We start from the raw sequence: 16,951 nt of genomic DNA, 5'->3' as shown, positions 1-16,951 counted from the left end.
CAGGATCTGAATCCAAAGACATGAGTGTGAATCATGTTCTGAGTGGTGTATCCTGTCAGTTCTGGGAGTTTGTTTTGCTCATGAGCCAAATGCTAGATCTTGACACCTTAGGCTGGTTGTGAAATCCAAGTGAGACAAGGGGTGTGAATACACTTCGTAACCTGTAAAGTGCTGTGCCTGTGGTGGAAAGTGCCACAGACATGAGATGAGGGCACAGTCAAGAAGTAAGATCCGCCTGGTTTCATGTCCAAGCTCCGCCACTTACTGACTGTTGGACTTTGAAGGGGGGGTGAAACCTCTCTCAGCCTGTTTCCTCACCTGAAAACAAGGTTACTAAAAGTGCCTCCTCTGGGTTCATCACCTCCTCTCCTGGGACCCCGGGGGAAAGGGATGTTTTTAAGTAACAAAGCACGTTGACCAGTAATGTTTTCTAACAACACAGGTATGCTTATAGAGCTTACTATAAAAGACAAGTCAGAGGAGTTGCTTTGGAATAGAATTTAGTATCAGTTCAGAACATCCCTGCTCAAAGAGCAAACCCACAGATAGTCAGGAGGGCATGTGGTGGTGTTAAGACATAGTTTTCAAAAAGTTAAGGTCAGCATTCTTGTGCAACTATAAAATGAAACGTAGCAAAGATTATATTAAACTCATGATATAATGAAGGGACCAGTAAGATATTTAGAGCAGTCTAAAAAGCATTTGAGGAGCTAAGGGTTCATAAGCAATTTACTGTTAGGACAAGATTGAATAGATATAGAACTAGTTGATACCGTACATGACAATTAACCATAACTTTTGGGGCTGTCTTTTTCAAAATGACAAAAACTTAACTGCGTGGGTGTCCATACTGGACAAAAATTTACAAGTTAACATGGAGCTTCACCAAGTGTAAGAGGAGCACAGAGGAAATTTCCCTAGATCCTCGCAGGGATGGGATGGAGTGGCGGACAGTGTCATGATGCCACCATGCGACCCTGAAGGGGGTGCCACCCCCCTGTCTGCCTTACATCCAAGTTTTAGATATTTTTTCCAACAATTTTGGTAAATACTTATTTTACTTCACTTACATGATGCTTAGAATAGCCCTGTTGGGGCAAAAGGGTCAGGGGAAACCCATTTCCAGAGGAGAAAACTGAGTTAGTTCCACAAGGAGAGAGAAGCTGGGCTAGGAGGAGAATCCTGCTTCCTGATTCTGAGTCTGGCGCTCGCCCCTAAACTCCGTCTCACACTCGGCCTTCTCAGTTCCCCCTCACCTCAGCCCCTCGTCACTCTCAGGGGCATTTGTCTCTTTTCAGACTTCCCTTGGGCTTCACTGAAGGTAAACGAGGGAGGGAGGGGGGCACCTGCTGACTCCCACCCTTTACATCCCAGCGGGCTCCTGGTCTCATCCCAGTCCTTTTAAGTCCCCGACACAATTCAATGGCACAGCATCAGGTGAACCACATCCTGCTATCCTGAGCCAAAGAAAATTGTCCAGACACTTTATCCTCCCGTCAGGAAAAAGGACAGAAAGGAGGCCGCATTCCAGGAACCCATTTTTTTTAAGTGGTGGCTCCTTTCAAGTCCTTCTCTTCTCAGCTGAGTCACTTTGCCATCTTTCATCTGCAACTGCCTCCACATCAGAGAAACCTACTGTTTACAAACCAGAATGTCTCATTTGAAACACTTGTTCTGGTTGATGTTTTTCCCCCACGTCAACAAACAGGAGAGTGTTGGGGGGGAGCTGGATCTGTCTGGCTCCTGGCTGGATGGCATGCCTGCCCTGGACAAATGACTGCTGCTAGTGTTAAACAGGCAGCCAGGAAACTGGCAGTGAGTGTGGTCCAATGGCCCAAATCGGTTTCTTCCTTGCAAGGCCATTTATTTTTCTCACCCACGGACTTCTGTTGCCATGGAAACCATTTCATTAGCAGGATGGAGATGCAGGCCAACCCTGCTTCCTGCCCCGTCAGAGAGGCAACATTTATAATCATGAAACAAAGGAGGGAGTAAGAAAGCGTATGAGGTGGGGGCTTCCCTGGTGGTCCAGGGGTTAAGACTCCATACTTCTGATACCGGAGGTGTGGGTTCGATCCCTGGTTGGGGAACTGAGATGCCACATGCTACACAGTGAGGCAAAAAAAAAAAAAAAAAGGGCAAGTATACGCCAATAAAAATTAATTTTAGAAAAAGAAACTATATGAAGTGTGCAGTTAAAAAAGTAGTTTCTCTGATGTTCCCAAGAACATCAGAAGCTGGGTAAAAAAAAAAATTTGAGAATGTCTGATTCAGAGTCCATTTATACGAGGTGTACTGCCAACAGCAAACATTCAGCGTATAATAAGTGCATGCCAGGCCCTCGCAGTGCGCGCCCCACTTAACCCTCTCAGTGACTCCACGCACCTGGGTGGTTCTTATTGTCCCCATGACACAAAGAAACGGACTCTGCACTGCAGTCACTGGCCCAAGTCCAGCCTAAGAAAGGGACAGAACTGGGATCAAAACCCAGCCCTCTGACCCCGAAGCCTGGACCTCCTGACTTGAAACAGCTGCCTTCTCTCCATCTCTCTTCATGTCTCTGTCGTAGCCTCGCTCTTCAAAGGCGCTGGACACCCCTGTCCATCCAGCATTTGCCATTTTTGTTTGAGCATGTCACCCTTTCCGCCTCCAGCCATAAGCCCCTCTGTAACATCCCACACAATGAGGGTTCCACAGAACAGGATATGGGCCACTCCAATCTAGGCCAGTTTTCTCATCTCACGGAGGACTAACGTGGGCTGGGCAGGGAATAAGTTGCCTCTAGCTGCACAGCTAATAAATGTCAGAGCTGGCACCAGAGGGCCAGCCCTTCACCCTGCCGGCCAGAACCCGGCTGCAGTGAGCTGCCTTATACCACTGTTTCTAAACCAGACCCTGAGTCGGCAGTTAGCTCTCCTGGCCAAGCATTAGGACTAATCCCCTTGTAGGATGGCTGTTAAATCAGCCAGAATAACAACAGTGCTCAAGCGGGCAGGGTAATTCACCAGAGAGGAAACGCTCCCACAGAGCTCTCCGGTTTCAGGCTCTATTGCCTCGGGGGTCAATCTGAAACCATCTAACGATGAAGCCTGATTCATAAAATGTTCACCTCCGCCCAAAACTTTGAATTACTTAAATATTAAGTGTAAGGGGACCATTGTATTTCAACCAGTAGAATCCAACGGGTCAGAAATGAGAGGCAAAGTTTTCTATGCCAACAGCTTTAGGGAGCAAAGTTCCACCCATGAATCAAAGTTCCCTGGCTCAGACAATGAGACGGCAGTGAGCATCGTCTTGGTTTTCCATTTTAACATGAATATAACACCAAAGAGGCACAGGCATGAGCATGCAACCCTCCAAACACATGCCACGTGACTCTTACTGCCCAAGTTGTGAAGGTGTATTAGAACAGCATAGCGTGTGAAGACATAGTGTATTCAAGTCACCAGGCAGGTGGCATGGAGCTGGGTATTATCCTGAGAAGAACTGGTGGGGGAGGAGAGGTAATGTGAAGAGTAACTGTTTCTTTCCATGTTCATCTTTGAATTCTGACTCTAGCAATGATGGTAGCCTCACACCTTGTCTGTTTCCCACTTACAAGCAGAGAGGGTAGAGGCATCATGCCCTACAGAGCATGCTCAGACTGTGACACCCTACCATCCAGCCTTTTTGTACCTTTCTGCCCTTTCACACCTCCTCCTTCTACCAGGAATTCTCTTCGCCTTTCTCCTGCCTGCATACATCACACAGCCCCAATTCTGAGCCACCTCCTCCAAGAAGCCTCCCTGGGTTTCCCACTCAGGTTAACCTTCCTCTGTGCTCCTAAAGTCTATGTGCAAAATAATAGCAGCTACCATCTGTAGTGCCTAAGGTGTCTGGGCACATCACATGCATTATCTCTGTACCCACTTGGCAGGTAAGGAAACTGAGGCTTAGTTTGCCCAAGGTCACACAGCTGCTAAATCATGAAGCTGAGTTTGAAATCCAGGTCTCTCGGGCTCCAAAGTCCTTGTGTTTCTACCACACAGTAGACAGCTGCCCTTGCCTCAAACTTACCCCTTCCAGGAAGTGTGTGTTTCTTCACCTCCCACTAGACTGTGTGTTCCTCCAGGGCACCCCAAGTCTCATGGTGTATCCCTGTGCCTGGCACATAGCAGATGCTAAATAAATGCTTAAATGAATCAACAGCTTGTGGAGTGAGAAGCTTATCCCTTTATCTTACTGGTTGATGGAGCAATGCTTCTATAAAATCCTAGCACACATGGTGCCCACCCCCAAGTCAGCCCCCATCCCCAGCAGAGAATCAAGTCAGTTTCTCAGCTGGTAGATCCATTTGCTAACCCACTGCTTCTCCAAGTTTCATGTCCTATGAACCTCCTGGAAATTTCCCTCAAATACAGATTCTGATTCAAAATGACTGAGACCCTCAGAGGTGGGGCATTTCCTGCAAGCTTCTGGTGATGCAGCTGGTTTGAAGATCCCATTTTGGAGTCTAAATGCATCAGCCAACAGCAGTCAATGCACTTTGGTTACCTTTGGCTGATGATGAACAATAAAACCTGTCTCCCGCTTTGTTCTCTTTCCAAAGGATGACCAGATTTCAAATGCTTCTGACTGTCCATGATTTAGCAAAATATTTAAGTTATGCTTTGAGCTATAAACATTTGGCAACTTGAACATTTGTTTGTGCCTGTAGCTTTGGTTTAATCACACCCTATCAATAAATCACAAATAAATGAGAGAGAAGAAACACTCGCTGGAAGATTCCATTCCAGTGACAAGTGGATCATGGGAGTGGGTGAGGGTGGGAGAAAGAAGCAGATGAACCCCCAGTTCATTTTTATGGGAAGGGCTCCACCCTTCCACACCTGCCTACCCTGTGGCCACTTTCCCGGCTGGTCTCCTCTGTTCCTGGTAAACAGTAAAGCCATGGCTTATTCATCTGGAGCCCTTTGAACCCCACACAATCGCTTTACCAGCATGCCAAGTCTTTAGAGGTCAAGCATCTCCGGTCCAAGACGTTTGGAAGGAAAACACCCTCTTTTCTGTCTCCTTTTCCAGATGTCGCTGGGCCAGCAGCAGTCAGCAAGAGGTGTGCCTTGTCTGAGATGCAAGGGGACGTGTTCGGGCTTCGAGCCACATTCATGGAGGTAACGGAGTTTGTCAGGAGAGGCTCTGCCTGCCTTCATTTCTTGGCTGTCCTTTCTGGGAACCCTGGGACTGCTTAGGGTGCATGGGTTGTTGGCTGACTGGCTCGGGAGTGAACGCGTTCTTGCTTGGCTTAATTCAGAAATGACAGAAAAGCCCTTGAGCCAAGATGAAGAAGGAGTTCAGGCTTCATAAACCATTTCCAGGTGGAGGCAAGGATGCTGGGGGAAGTGGTGGGCAGTTGTTAGCTGCTGCCTGGTCCACGCCGGGCAGACCCGTCTGTCCTGGGGTTTGGTGGATGGGCTTCATCCTCCCCTCCTGCACCATCAGCCCTCCAGGATTCTGATCTCAAAGTGCCCCGGGGACCTAAATAAAAGTCCCCGTGTTTGCAGCACTTGAAAACCAGGACCTGGTATTCACATCCATGCGGGAGAGTGGTGAGATCTAGCTTGAAATTTGGATTCACAGCATTGTTCTTCTTTTGTTTTTTTTTCCACTGAGGACTCAAAACAAGAGGTATTGCTGCCATTCTGCACAAGCCTCGGGCACTGTTCACATCAGCATCTGTGTAGCCGGCACCCCCTGGAGGTGTGCAGGGCACAGCCCGAGGGGGCCGTCCCCCCAGCCCTGGGAGAGAGAGGCTAAACCCTGAAGGGCATGACAGCTCAAAAGGAGCTTTTGTCTCCACTGCCAGAGGGTGGCCTTAGGCACTCAGAGAGGGAACCCATCTCAGGAGGTGTTTGTCTCAGAGAAGTTGATTTCCACTGTGAGATGGCAGTAACAAAAATATACACTGAGCTGAGCTAAATCTCTTCTACTTAAATGTTGAGATAACCCTGAGTAGGAGGTGTTAGTATGTCCATTTTACAGATCAGGAAACTGAGGGTGGGTAATGAGGGCCTGGTGACTATAGAGCAGACTTCAAACTCAGGTCTGTGAGTAAAGCCCCATGCCATGCTGCCAGCCATTCTGCACAGAGTCCTGACATCCAAGATTGTCCCCTGACTCTACTCCCAGACACTCCCCACTTCAGAGGAGCTCATATGGGCTTTCTGTTGCCAGGGACCGTCAAGGTCATCCAATCCTGACTCCCATCCCCTGCACCAATTTCCCCCACAACTAGGACGTCCTCTCCCCACACATCTGTTTTGGCCATGTGAGCTCTTTCTGGCCTTGGAAAGGGTCTGCCTGCCCATCGTCTCGCCCCGCCGGTCCTGAGGCTGTCATCAGGGTGTCAGAGGACGAGGTTGGCCCCTCACCAGTTCTTCCTGAAGACCAGAGATGGGGCCTCCCTTTCAGAGTTCTTGGGCCCAGGGGATAGTGTTCCCCAAATGCACATGGACTCAGTGCCGCAGCGTTTCCCTTCTCTCAAGGTGCACAGGCCCATGCTGCCTCTTGTCGGGCATCTGAGAATGGGGGTTTGGTATATTCTCTCTGGTTTCCTAGTTGTTTATAGCAGGAGGGCAGTTCTGGACACTGTTCTTCTCGGCTGGGAGTGGAAGCCTCTCAGCATCGTTTCCATCCTGACATTTTCTCATCATCCTACCAGTTCCCAGAACATCCAGTGAATTTTAATTGAGAAATACAGACTTCAGCCTGTAGGTCCTGCCTGTCCAGGATACGAGCCACATGGCCTCCCATCACAACTATTTGACTTGGCCCTGGAGACAATCTGTCATGAATGAATGTCACTGTGTTCCGGTAAATCTTTATTGAAGGCCACTGAAATTCAACTTTCTCACCATGTTCCTGTGTCCCCAGATAATCACCTTCTTCCGAATCTTTTTCAACCGTATAAAAACTGTTCATAGGCTATATGGAAGGAGGTGATGGACTGGATTTGGCCAGTGGGCTATACTTTGCCAACCCCTGATGTAGACAAAGCCTGATTTTACCCATAAGAAACGACAGGAGCCTGCGGTAGGCTAGTGTTCAGGCTGAGATTATATCCCAGTGTTATGCCTCTTCCACAATTCCAAGTTGCCTGCAACAGACTGAAGAAATGCCCACTGTGGCGCTGCTGAGGATCCCTCCAAATGCGCGTATGTCCTCTGCATTCTGGGTGCCTGGGAAGAGCAGGAATGGGACCAAGGCAGTATCTTCCTCATCTATAAAGTCCCAGAAACGAGTCTGGCAACAAAAATAGCACAAATAAAGGAGAAATAATGTTGAAAGTGAAAGAGGAGAGTGAAAAAGTTAGCTTAAAGCTCAACATTCAGAAAACTAAGATCATGGCATCCGGTCCCGTCACTTCATGGCAAACAGATGGGGAAACAGTGGAAAACAGTGTCAGACTTTATTCTCTTGGGCTCCAAAATCACTGCAGATGGTGATTGCAGCCATGAAATTAAAAGACACTTGGGAGGAAAGTTATGACCAACCTAGACAGCATATTAAAAAGCAGAGACATTACTTTGCCAACAAAGGTTCATCTAGTCAAGGCTATGGTTTTTCCAGTGGTCATGTATGGATATGAGAGTTGGGCTGTGAAGAAAGCTGAGCGCTGAAGAATTGATGCTTTTGAACCATGGTGTTGAAGACTCTTGAGAGTCCCTTGGACTGCAAGGAGATCCAACCAGTCCATCCTAAAGGAGATCAGTCCTGGGTGTTCATTGGAAGGACTGATGCTGAAGCTGAAACTCCAATACTTTGGCAACCTCATGCAAAGAGTTGACTCATTGGAAAAGACCCTGATGCTGGGAGGGACTGGGGGCAGGAGGAGAAGGGGACGACAGAGGATGAGATGGTTGGATGGCATCACCGACTCGATGGACATGAATTTGGGTAAACTCCGGGAGTTGGTGATGGACAGGGAGGCCTGGCATGCTGCGATTCATGGGGTCGCAGAGTCAGACACGACTGAGCGACTGAACTGAATGTTGACACAATCAAAGGACATCTCATATTTCTCAGCATTTTCCGTTTCAAAGTGTTCTGCATCCCAACACCTCTCATAGCTTCCTGAGCATCTACGTGAACCAAAACTGCCAAAGGGCAGCTTCTTCCCCAGATCCAAGTACGGAACGTTTGTGGATGTCAGAGGACCCCGTGGGACTCTGGGCTTCCCTTCCCTTCCTTCTTTTTCCTCCTCTCTCCACTTCTGGCCCTGCTGCTGCCTCACCCCAATAAACCGAAAGTGCCCTCGCCAGTCCCCTTAAAGAAGTAGCCTCCTCCACGCCTGGTCACAGAGAACACTATTGGTCGTGAATGTGCATATGTGCTCAGTCGCTCGTCATGTTCGAGTCTTTATGGCCCCGTGGACTGCAGCCCGCCAGGCTCCTCTGCTCATGGGATTTCCCAGGCAGGAATACTGGAGTGCGTTGCCATTTCCTCCTCCAGGGGATTTTCCTGACTCAGCTTCCTGACTGAAATGGCAGCCCGCTGAATGCAAGCTGGAAGCTTCTCCTCAAACAATGCTTAAAAGGCTGTCTTCTGAACAGCACACTGCACACCATGTGTTAAAAACAAGAAGCAAGCCTCGCACTGAAGAAACGTGTGTGACCTTCTATAGCCCACTGTCCTCCAAACTCATCACCAATGAGCACTTCTCCACGTGCGACATCCTGACTTCCCTGGGGAACTGGTCCAGGCAGCAGAACTACCCCGGAGTGTAAGCAACTTGCATGGCCCAACCTGATTCTACTTACATTACAGTTTCCACCCGACCTGCTCTCTCTCTCCCATCCCCGCTGCAGTCTGCTTGAAGGCTGCAGCGAGGCTCCTTCTCTTCACATCAGGCTAGGATCTCTCCACCTCAGCACTGCCAACAACAGGGGCTGGATGGTTGTCTGCTGTGGAGGGGGCTGTCCTGTGTAAGATGTTTAGCAGTAACCCTGGCCTCTACCCAGACACCAGAGCACCCCACTGGGATGATCAAAAGTGTCTCCATGGGTTAGTCGCTGAGTCATGTCCGACTCTTCCCACCCCGTGGACTGTGGCCTGCCAGGCTCCTCTGTCCATGGGATTCTCCAGGCAAGAATACTGGAGTAGGTTGCCATTTCCTTCTCCAGAATGTCTCCATGCTCAGCCATAAAAAAAGAAGAAAATAATGCCATTTGCAGCAACATGGATGGACCTAGAGACCGTCGTACTGAATGAAGGAAACCAGACAAAGACAAATATCATATGATGGTGCTTGTATGCGGAACCTAAAGAAGAAGGTACAAATGAACTTATTTACAAAACAGAAATAGAGTCACGAATGTAGAAGACAAACTATGGTTCCCTGGGGATCAGGTTGGGGGAGGGACAAATTGGAATACTAGGACTGAGATATACACATTATGATATATAAAATAGACAGCTAATAAGAACCTGCTGTGTAGCATAGGGAACTCTACTCAATACTCTATAATGGCCTGTGTGGGAAAAGAATCTAAAAGGATCTTTAAAAAAAAAAAAGAGTGGACATATGCCCGTCCATATGTATAACTGATTCACTTTGCAGTACAGCAGGAACACAACAGTGTAAATTAACTATACTCCAATAATTAAAAAAAAGTGTCCCCAGATATTTCCAAATGCCCCCTGGGGACAGTTCTGACCCTGGCTGTGAACCACTGGTGTAGGGCATCAAGGTAAGCCTCCCACAGCCCCACAATCAAAATTTGTGCTAAATGATTAAATGCATCAATCTCCTGAGTTTCTAAGAGAAAAGGAGGCTTCCTCCGAGCAGGCCTGGCTGTGAAGCGCTCAGGCAACTGCCCTGACATCTCCCCGCTGAGGCCTGCCCCGTCCCACCGTAGGTCATGATGCAGCTCACTTGACCTTACAAGCTCTACGTTGCGTGTGTTCCAGCATCTGAGACGCAGCCTGCCTAAGGAGACCCAGCCAGGAAGGGAGGGGAGCGCTTTTCCTCTCACTCTGGGAACTCTGGATAGCTAAACCTTAACAGCATGACACAAAGCTGCCAACTGCTTTTGTTTTTAATTGTCAGAGGGAAGCATCGGGCTTTCAAGTCAGCCTATGAAGCCTCCCCAGGACGCTTTTTCTTCTTCCAGCCCCAAGACAAAGCCTTGCCAATGGATGTCAAACTCTCCAGCCCGAGGGGTTTAAGCTCATCCTCTTTCCCCCCCAAGTCCTGTCCACCAGTTTCTTGAAGAAAATTTCCAGCTGTATTTTAACTTCAGGATGAGTGCTAAAGTGTTTACAAATTGCTGAAGCTCTGAGACTCATGAATCTTGGGAGACAATTTCAATAATTCTTTACAGCAAGAATCAGCAGACTTTTTAAAATAAAGGGCCAGATAACAGATATTTTAGGCTCTGCAGGCCTCGTGATCTCTTTTGTAATTACTCACTTACTATTGCCACCCAGATGCAGCCACAGACCACAGTAAATGAATGGGCATGGCTGTGTTCCAAAAAAACTTTATTTACAGAAGCAAGTTGTGGGCCAGGTTCAGCCCACAGGCTGTGAAGATCCCTGACCTAGAGCATCTCCAAGATGAATCAGCCTTTGCCACCCCAATGTGGTGGAAAATTTCTCAAGAGAAAAATTGTGCTGTTCTTGTTACCAACAAAAGTCATCCCAAATTCCCCAGATACAGACTTATAGGAAGACACTGAGGTTCTGATTCCAAAGGCCTTTTGGTCTCCGGTTACCATTTGTCTGCTGCTAGCCTTTTCAAGTTACTAAAGTTAAACTTTGAGCTTGCTTTCCAAAGCGTAGATGCTGCCAGCAGGGAGACTCTGCCTCTCTTTTCTGGAGGTCGATCTCACTTGTTCCCATCCCGCCCCTCAGGAAAATATGCAAGTCATGTAAGTGCAGCCAAGAGGATCACTGCCTGAGCTCTGACCTGGAAGATGATCGGAAGATTGGCCGCTTGCTGATGGACTCCAAGTATTCCACGCTCACAGCCCGGGTGAAAGGTGGGGACGGCATCCGCATTTACAAGAGGAACCGGATGATCATGACCAACCCCATTGCCACAGGGAAAGATCCCACCTTTGACACCATCACCTACGAGTGGGCTCCCCCTGGAGTCACCCAGAAACTGGTAAGACAGCTTCCTGCAACCACGTGGTTATTTGCCTTCGTTTGTAAATAGGAGTCATGCCATGGGTTCCTGAATGTCAGAGACAAGGGAACATAGGTGCAAGGTTATAAGAATGGTGGGAATAGCTATGGTTTCATAGCTGCTCCTACCTCTGGGATCTTGAAGTGAAAACTATCTGGGCCTCATTTTTCCTCATCCATAAATTGGTAGAGGTATTCATGTGAATTCCAGCTGCAGTACACAGTTGCTTATGGTTCCCTTTGGGCTCTCTGCTTCTGAATAGAGGATGCTTTATCCTTCAGAATTCTCAGAGTGCTTTTCTTCATCCACAAGTTGTTCATTTTCCCTCAAAGTGGCCTGGGATGTGCCTTTTGCAAGCCTGGGGGAGAACACAGGAACACTCCTCTCTTCTCCCTAACTCCTGGGCTTAGAAGGGAGTTATGCCAGTTTACTTTACATAACTCTGGGGAAATGGCACCCAGAGAAGGACAAGGCCTAAAGAGAGCAGGTGACTTGCACAAGTCACCCCCCTTCAGCTTCCAACTAAAAGGACCCAAGGTAAGTCCCCATGAACAGGCCTCACCCAAGACAATTAAGTTGGGAAGCTCCAGACAGCGGGGTCAGAATCATCAGACATGAGAATTTAAATGAAGCCCCAGGTAATATCCCATGCAGGTCCCTTCAGGACCCAGAGCAATGGACTGCTGCTGCTGCTGCTAAATCGCTTCAGTCGTGTCCGACTCTGTGCAACCCCACAGATGGCAGCCCACCAGGCTCCGCCATCCCCGGGATTCTCCAGGCAAGAACACTGGAGTGGGTTGCCACTTCCTTCTGCCCCTCAAATTTTCACAAGTGTAGAAACTATGTGGAGAGCTCGCAGAAACACATCCGGCAGGCTGGGGGCTGGCGTGCCAAGCTCCCAGGTCATGCTGAGGCTGCCAGCTCCTAGACCACACCTGAAGTAGCAAGGACCTGGGTGATTCCTACAGGTTAATGAGATTTTTAAAAGCCCTGCAATGTTAGCAATGCGGACCTGCCATTGAATCCCATCCCTCGTGGGAGGAAACAAGTGCCTGTCCAGTCCTGTGTGGCCCTGGCCCTTTAGCCTCCTCCCGCAGCGCCTGCCATACCCCCTCACTCAGTACCGGGCAATACGCTGACCTTCTGCCTTCCTGCCCTGGACCACTCTAGGCTCTTGCCCTTCTCAGGATTTGCACCTGCTCTTTCCCTAACTTGAGACATCCTCTCCTGGCTCTCTGTATAACTGGGTCCTTCTGACAATCAAGTCTCAGACAGGCCCCACCACACTACCCCATCTGCAGTTGATGTCACTCATGTCACTATATATTTTTCTTTCTCTCTCCATTCTCCATGGTCTCCTTAGAAGCTCTTTTTTTTTAATTTATTTTTTATTGAAGGATAGTTGCTTTACAGACTTTTGCTGTTTTCTGTCAAACCTCAACATGAATCAGCCATAGGTATGTCCTTAGAAGCTCTTATTTCAAGCTGCCCTTGTCTCATGCAAGCCTATGCTTCATTATCACCCAGACATGCACGCACACATCCTGTGCATCCTTCGCCTCACACCGCGCAGAGCGTGCAGCAGGCTTGATGAGTATTTGTGCCCACGTGACCTCCCAGCCAGTGATACACCATGTGTTGTCAGTGAGTGGGCTGGACCTGCTCCATAAAAATCCTTGTGACTGGCCCACAAACAGAAGCGCAGGAATTGAGAATAAGTATCAGGAAACCTCTGTGGCAACTGACATCCAAGTGCATGATGGCCAAAGTTCTCATGTGCACAGCCTCCTGTGGCCTGAGAACCGTCTCATCAGGCACAGTGAGCCCACAGATTGTCCTGCAATCTAAGCCACCTAACAGAACCCCCAAACAAACCTTGATTCTTTACCATAGAAGGTTTAAGCCTGGAGTTTGCGGGGGCGGGGCAGAAATGTAGATAAAGCAAAGCTTCTAGATAAAGCAAAGGGAGACAGAGTTTTTTTGTTTTGTTTGTTTTTTAAGCTTTGGTTTTTGAGAAGCATACTTTCAAAGAACACTTCAGCCTGCATGGGTGCCTGAGCTTAGCCACCCGGTGAGGTAGGGGGTAGCTGACCTGTGAGGGGACACAGAATGGTTAACCGCCCTTTGCCAGCATGAGGGGATAGGCGGGGGCAGGTCAGGGGCCACGGAGGGAGGCGTTGAACTGCAGCAGTGCTGGGTTCCCGAGGTTCCGAACACAGGTCTGCCTCCAGCGCCCGGGCCCGGGTGAACCATCACGGGGTCGCCAAGATGTTAGTGGAAACTAAAGCAAGAAGCTCATAAAAGAGCCGGCTGTGGGCGACAGGAACTGGCTGGTGAAAACCTTAAACGGCTCGGCCCCAGCCTAATCAGAGGAAGGCATCGCCGGGCCGTGATTAATGGCGGCTCATAAAACCGCGCGGGATAAAGGCCCTTCTGTCTGCCCTGCGTCTGGCCCGCCCGAGCAAGTCACATTTCTGAGATTGGAGGACTCTCCTCCCACTCGCCCTTCCGACTTTTCCTTAAATTACCAAGTGATCGGGACTGACTGCATTTTGGAAATGGACTGAATCTTGCTCTTTGTCACCCTTCCCAACCAGAGTAAAACCCAGAGAAGTGCTTGAGCTTTTAAAGACTAAAGTCGTGATAAGGCTCATTGCTGGTGCTTATTCAGTACATACTGTGAGCCGGGCGCCAAGCGGAGAGCTACGCATGCGCAGAAAGTGCTGGTCGTGTCTGACTCTTTGCGACCCCAGGGACTGCGGCCTGCCAGGCTCCTCTGTCCACGATACTTCCCAGGCAAGAATACTGAAGTGGGTTGCCATTTCCTACTCCAGGGGATCTTCCCAACCCAGAGATAGAAGAACCCAGGTCTCCAGCATTGGCAGGTGGATTCTTTACCATCTGAGCCATGGGGGGTGGGGGTACTGCTCCCACTTTACGGAGGAGCCAACAGAAGCCGGGGAGGAGTCCGTGCAGGACCGGCACTCTCACGTGCCACTGTCTACCCCCAGACCCGTTGCAGACACTGCTGATCAGTCTCCCACTGAGCCCTGTTGGACCTCAGAACCCTTCTCAACACAGCACTCTAGGCTGCCAGGACTGACCAGGATTCATATGGAATGTGAAGCCCATTTACTGTCCTTGTCTGACAGCTAGAGAAGATCCGGAAAAGCAAAATTAGGCCTGGGTCTTCTGACTGCAGAGTCTGTGTGTGTCCTACTGCCCAGCCCTAGGAAAGAGCACCTTTCTCCTCCACTTTTCTCTCTGCTCTTTTGATTTCTCTCCTGGAAAAGCCTGATTCTGGGAACCTCTTCCCCATGAATTCTCCACCAGACAGCAAAGCACCAAATGATTCAGAAAGGTCGTCCAGTCTTAAACCAGAGATTGGTTTAGGACCTAAAGCAGTCTTCCCAACTGATCTGAGAAAAGGCCTCTTGCTAAAGGTTTGGGGAACGTGATCTTGATTAGCTTCCTAAAGAGATTGCTGATTCTGACTCAATCTCTCTTTCCATCGCCCCCTTCCCAAGTCCGTGCCAATTGGCAGGTGTCTGAGAGCTATGCTGAGGTGGGTTCTGAGACCCTCATTGGGGTTGATTATTAATGTCTGCCATGTATGAGTGAGTCGGGAGTGGTAGCATGGGTCTCAAGCCAGCCAGGATCATAAAATACACACCAGCAGCAACCAGATGCTGGGGCCTTGTCAGTGCAAAGGTGGAGAGCTGGTACCCAGCTGGGGCTTTAAGCTGCAACAGGAAAGTAGGTCTCTGTCTCCAGGACACCAGCCAGGCACCCCTTAGCTCTGCAGGTCACACACGTGGTCTCAACCACAGGGTTGACTTATAAAGTCAAACAGGGAGGGGTGCAGGCCCGAGAAGGTGGGAGCCGCACACAGATCCAGGGCCTGGGCATCCTGGCACCCAGGCAGTGCTTCCACAGAAGGCAGCAGCCACGAGGCATGGGCATCATCAGGCTATCCGGTGGGAGGGTTAGGGTCAGGGTTGGGCACAGAGGTGGAGACCAGTAGTAGGGGATAAACAATTTGCGTTTCACACTTTCTCATGCTGTGTGGCCTTGACCTTTATCTTCCCATGCCTGGGACCCACCCAAGTGTAAGATTTCTACTCATTTTAAAGAAAAGCAAGCCAGCAAACTAATGAAAGGCCAATCGGACAGTTATCCATGGCCATATTTATATTCAGATGGTCTACCATCTATCCCAGCCCTATCAGTGTGGAAATGTTATTGACCTGGGACCTTGTCGATTGTACTAGTAGAAGGGGCCTTTGCATATTTTAAAATTAATAAACCATGAAATGCCTTCTGCCTATAAGGATTTAATTATACTTTGCTAAGAAAAGCGATTTTAAATGAGATTTTTTTTTTTTTTAATGAGAAGCATTGCCATGAGGTAAATGAGGTAAAAATCTTCAGTTTGTAAGGAAGCAAAATCCATGTTGCGGAGCCAGCAGATCTAAAATGAAAGTCTACTGAAATTATCCCATTCTCATCAAGCATATGAAGCTGTGTTACGACTTGGGGAAGAGTGGGAGCTTGTTCAGGCCTCTCTTGGGTGTTCCCCAAAGAGTCACCCTTTTCTTCCTTGAGACTAATCCTTGGGCTCTCCAGAAACCTGGAGGAGCCCAGGCCTTGCCAGGGCTCGGATCTCTGCGCGGATGCATGGGAATCACGGTGCTGGGTCTTCCCCTCCCCAGGGCCTGCAGTACATGGAGCTCATCCCCAAAGAGAAGCAGCCCGTGACGGGCACTGAGGGCGCCCTCTACCGCCGGCGCCAGCTCATGCACCAGCTCCCCATCTACGACCAGGACCCCTCTCGCTGCCGCGGACTTTTGGAGAACGAGCTGAAAGTGATGGAAGAGTTTGTGAAGCAGTATAAGAGCGAGGCCCTGGGTGTGGGCGAGGTGGCCCTCCCCGGGCAGGGCGGCTTGCCCAAGGAGGAGGGGAAGCAGCAGGAGAAGCCTGAGGGAGCCGACACCGCCGCCCCGACTGCCAACGGCAGCATCGGTGACCCGTCCAAGGAATATGTAAGTCTCTCCCACCCCTCTGTCCATCCATCCACTCATGCCTCGGGTCTGGATGACAATGCCCAGGTCAGGACTTCAGGGTCAGGGTCAGCTCCAGGCCCTGTTTCTTCATTCCTGCATTCATCTGTGGTCATGGTCCAGAGGTGGTCACAGACAAGCAGACCCTACCCACTCAGAGAAAAGGCATCTCTCCTTGCTTGATGGGGAGGGTGGGCTTGGGGGAGGAGGTGAGGCCCACTCTGGCCTTGCAAGAGTCACTAGGAGTCCCCCAGGCCTTCGGGCTCTTCAGGGAAGGCCTGTGTTGCCTTCAGGAGGTGAGCATGCCCTAAAAGAGGTGAGGGTCTCAGAGCACAGCACAGTCAAAAGATTGAATGAAGTGCCAGGTGGCTGATGGTGTGGTACTGGGGGGCTGGCAAGGTCAGCAGAGGCACATTTCCTGAGTGAAGAGTCATGCACTTCATCCATCCATCACTCAAGTATCCATTAGGCTGTACTGTTTGCCGAGATCCAGGAAATTAAACAAGCGGAGGACCCTGTCACCATACGGGGATGTCATGGACTTAGGACTTTACTCCCAGGGCCATAGGCAACAGTGGTGGGCTTGAGACTGGGGGCCACGTGGGGCTGTCTGCTAAGTTTCATGGGACCCCCAACCCCCATCAGTCAAGAGACCCTATGACTCTACGTGACATTTGGAAATATGAGTCCCAATCCATGAAGCAAATCACCTGCCTTGCTGGCA

The 16,951-nt window shown here is 49.6% G+C and overlaps 1 protein-coding gene across 2 annotated transcripts in view; it reads left to right on the top strand.

Moving 5' to 3' along the window:
• The window catches only part of LMCD1 (LIM and cysteine rich domains 1), a 56,361-nt gene that overhangs the window by 23,647 nt on the left and 15,763 nt on the right, over positions 1–16,951 (top strand). For both annotated transcript variants that reach the window (XM_070455612.1, XM_070455611.1), the window contains exons 2-4: positions 5,062–5,150; positions 10,891–11,146; positions 15,880–16,209. In XM_070455612.1, coding sequence (XP_070311713.1) covers positions 5,062–5,150; positions 10,891–11,146; positions 15,880–16,209 — 675 coding nt within the window. The remainder of the gene's footprint in view (positions 1–5,061; positions 5,151–10,890; positions 11,147–15,879; positions 16,210–16,951) is intronic.

This window comes from Odocoileus virginianus, chromosome 26, assembly GCF_023699985.2.
Source record: "Odocoileus virginianus isolate 20LAN1187 ecotype Illinois chromosome 26, Ovbor_1.2, whole genome shotgun sequence".
NCBI classification, from domain to species: Eukaryota; Metazoa; Chordata; class Mammalia; order Artiodactyla; family Cervidae; genus Odocoileus; species Odocoileus virginianus.
The sequence above is the reverse complement of the archived record's forward strand: the minus strand, read 5'-3'. Positions and strand labels throughout refer to the sequence as shown.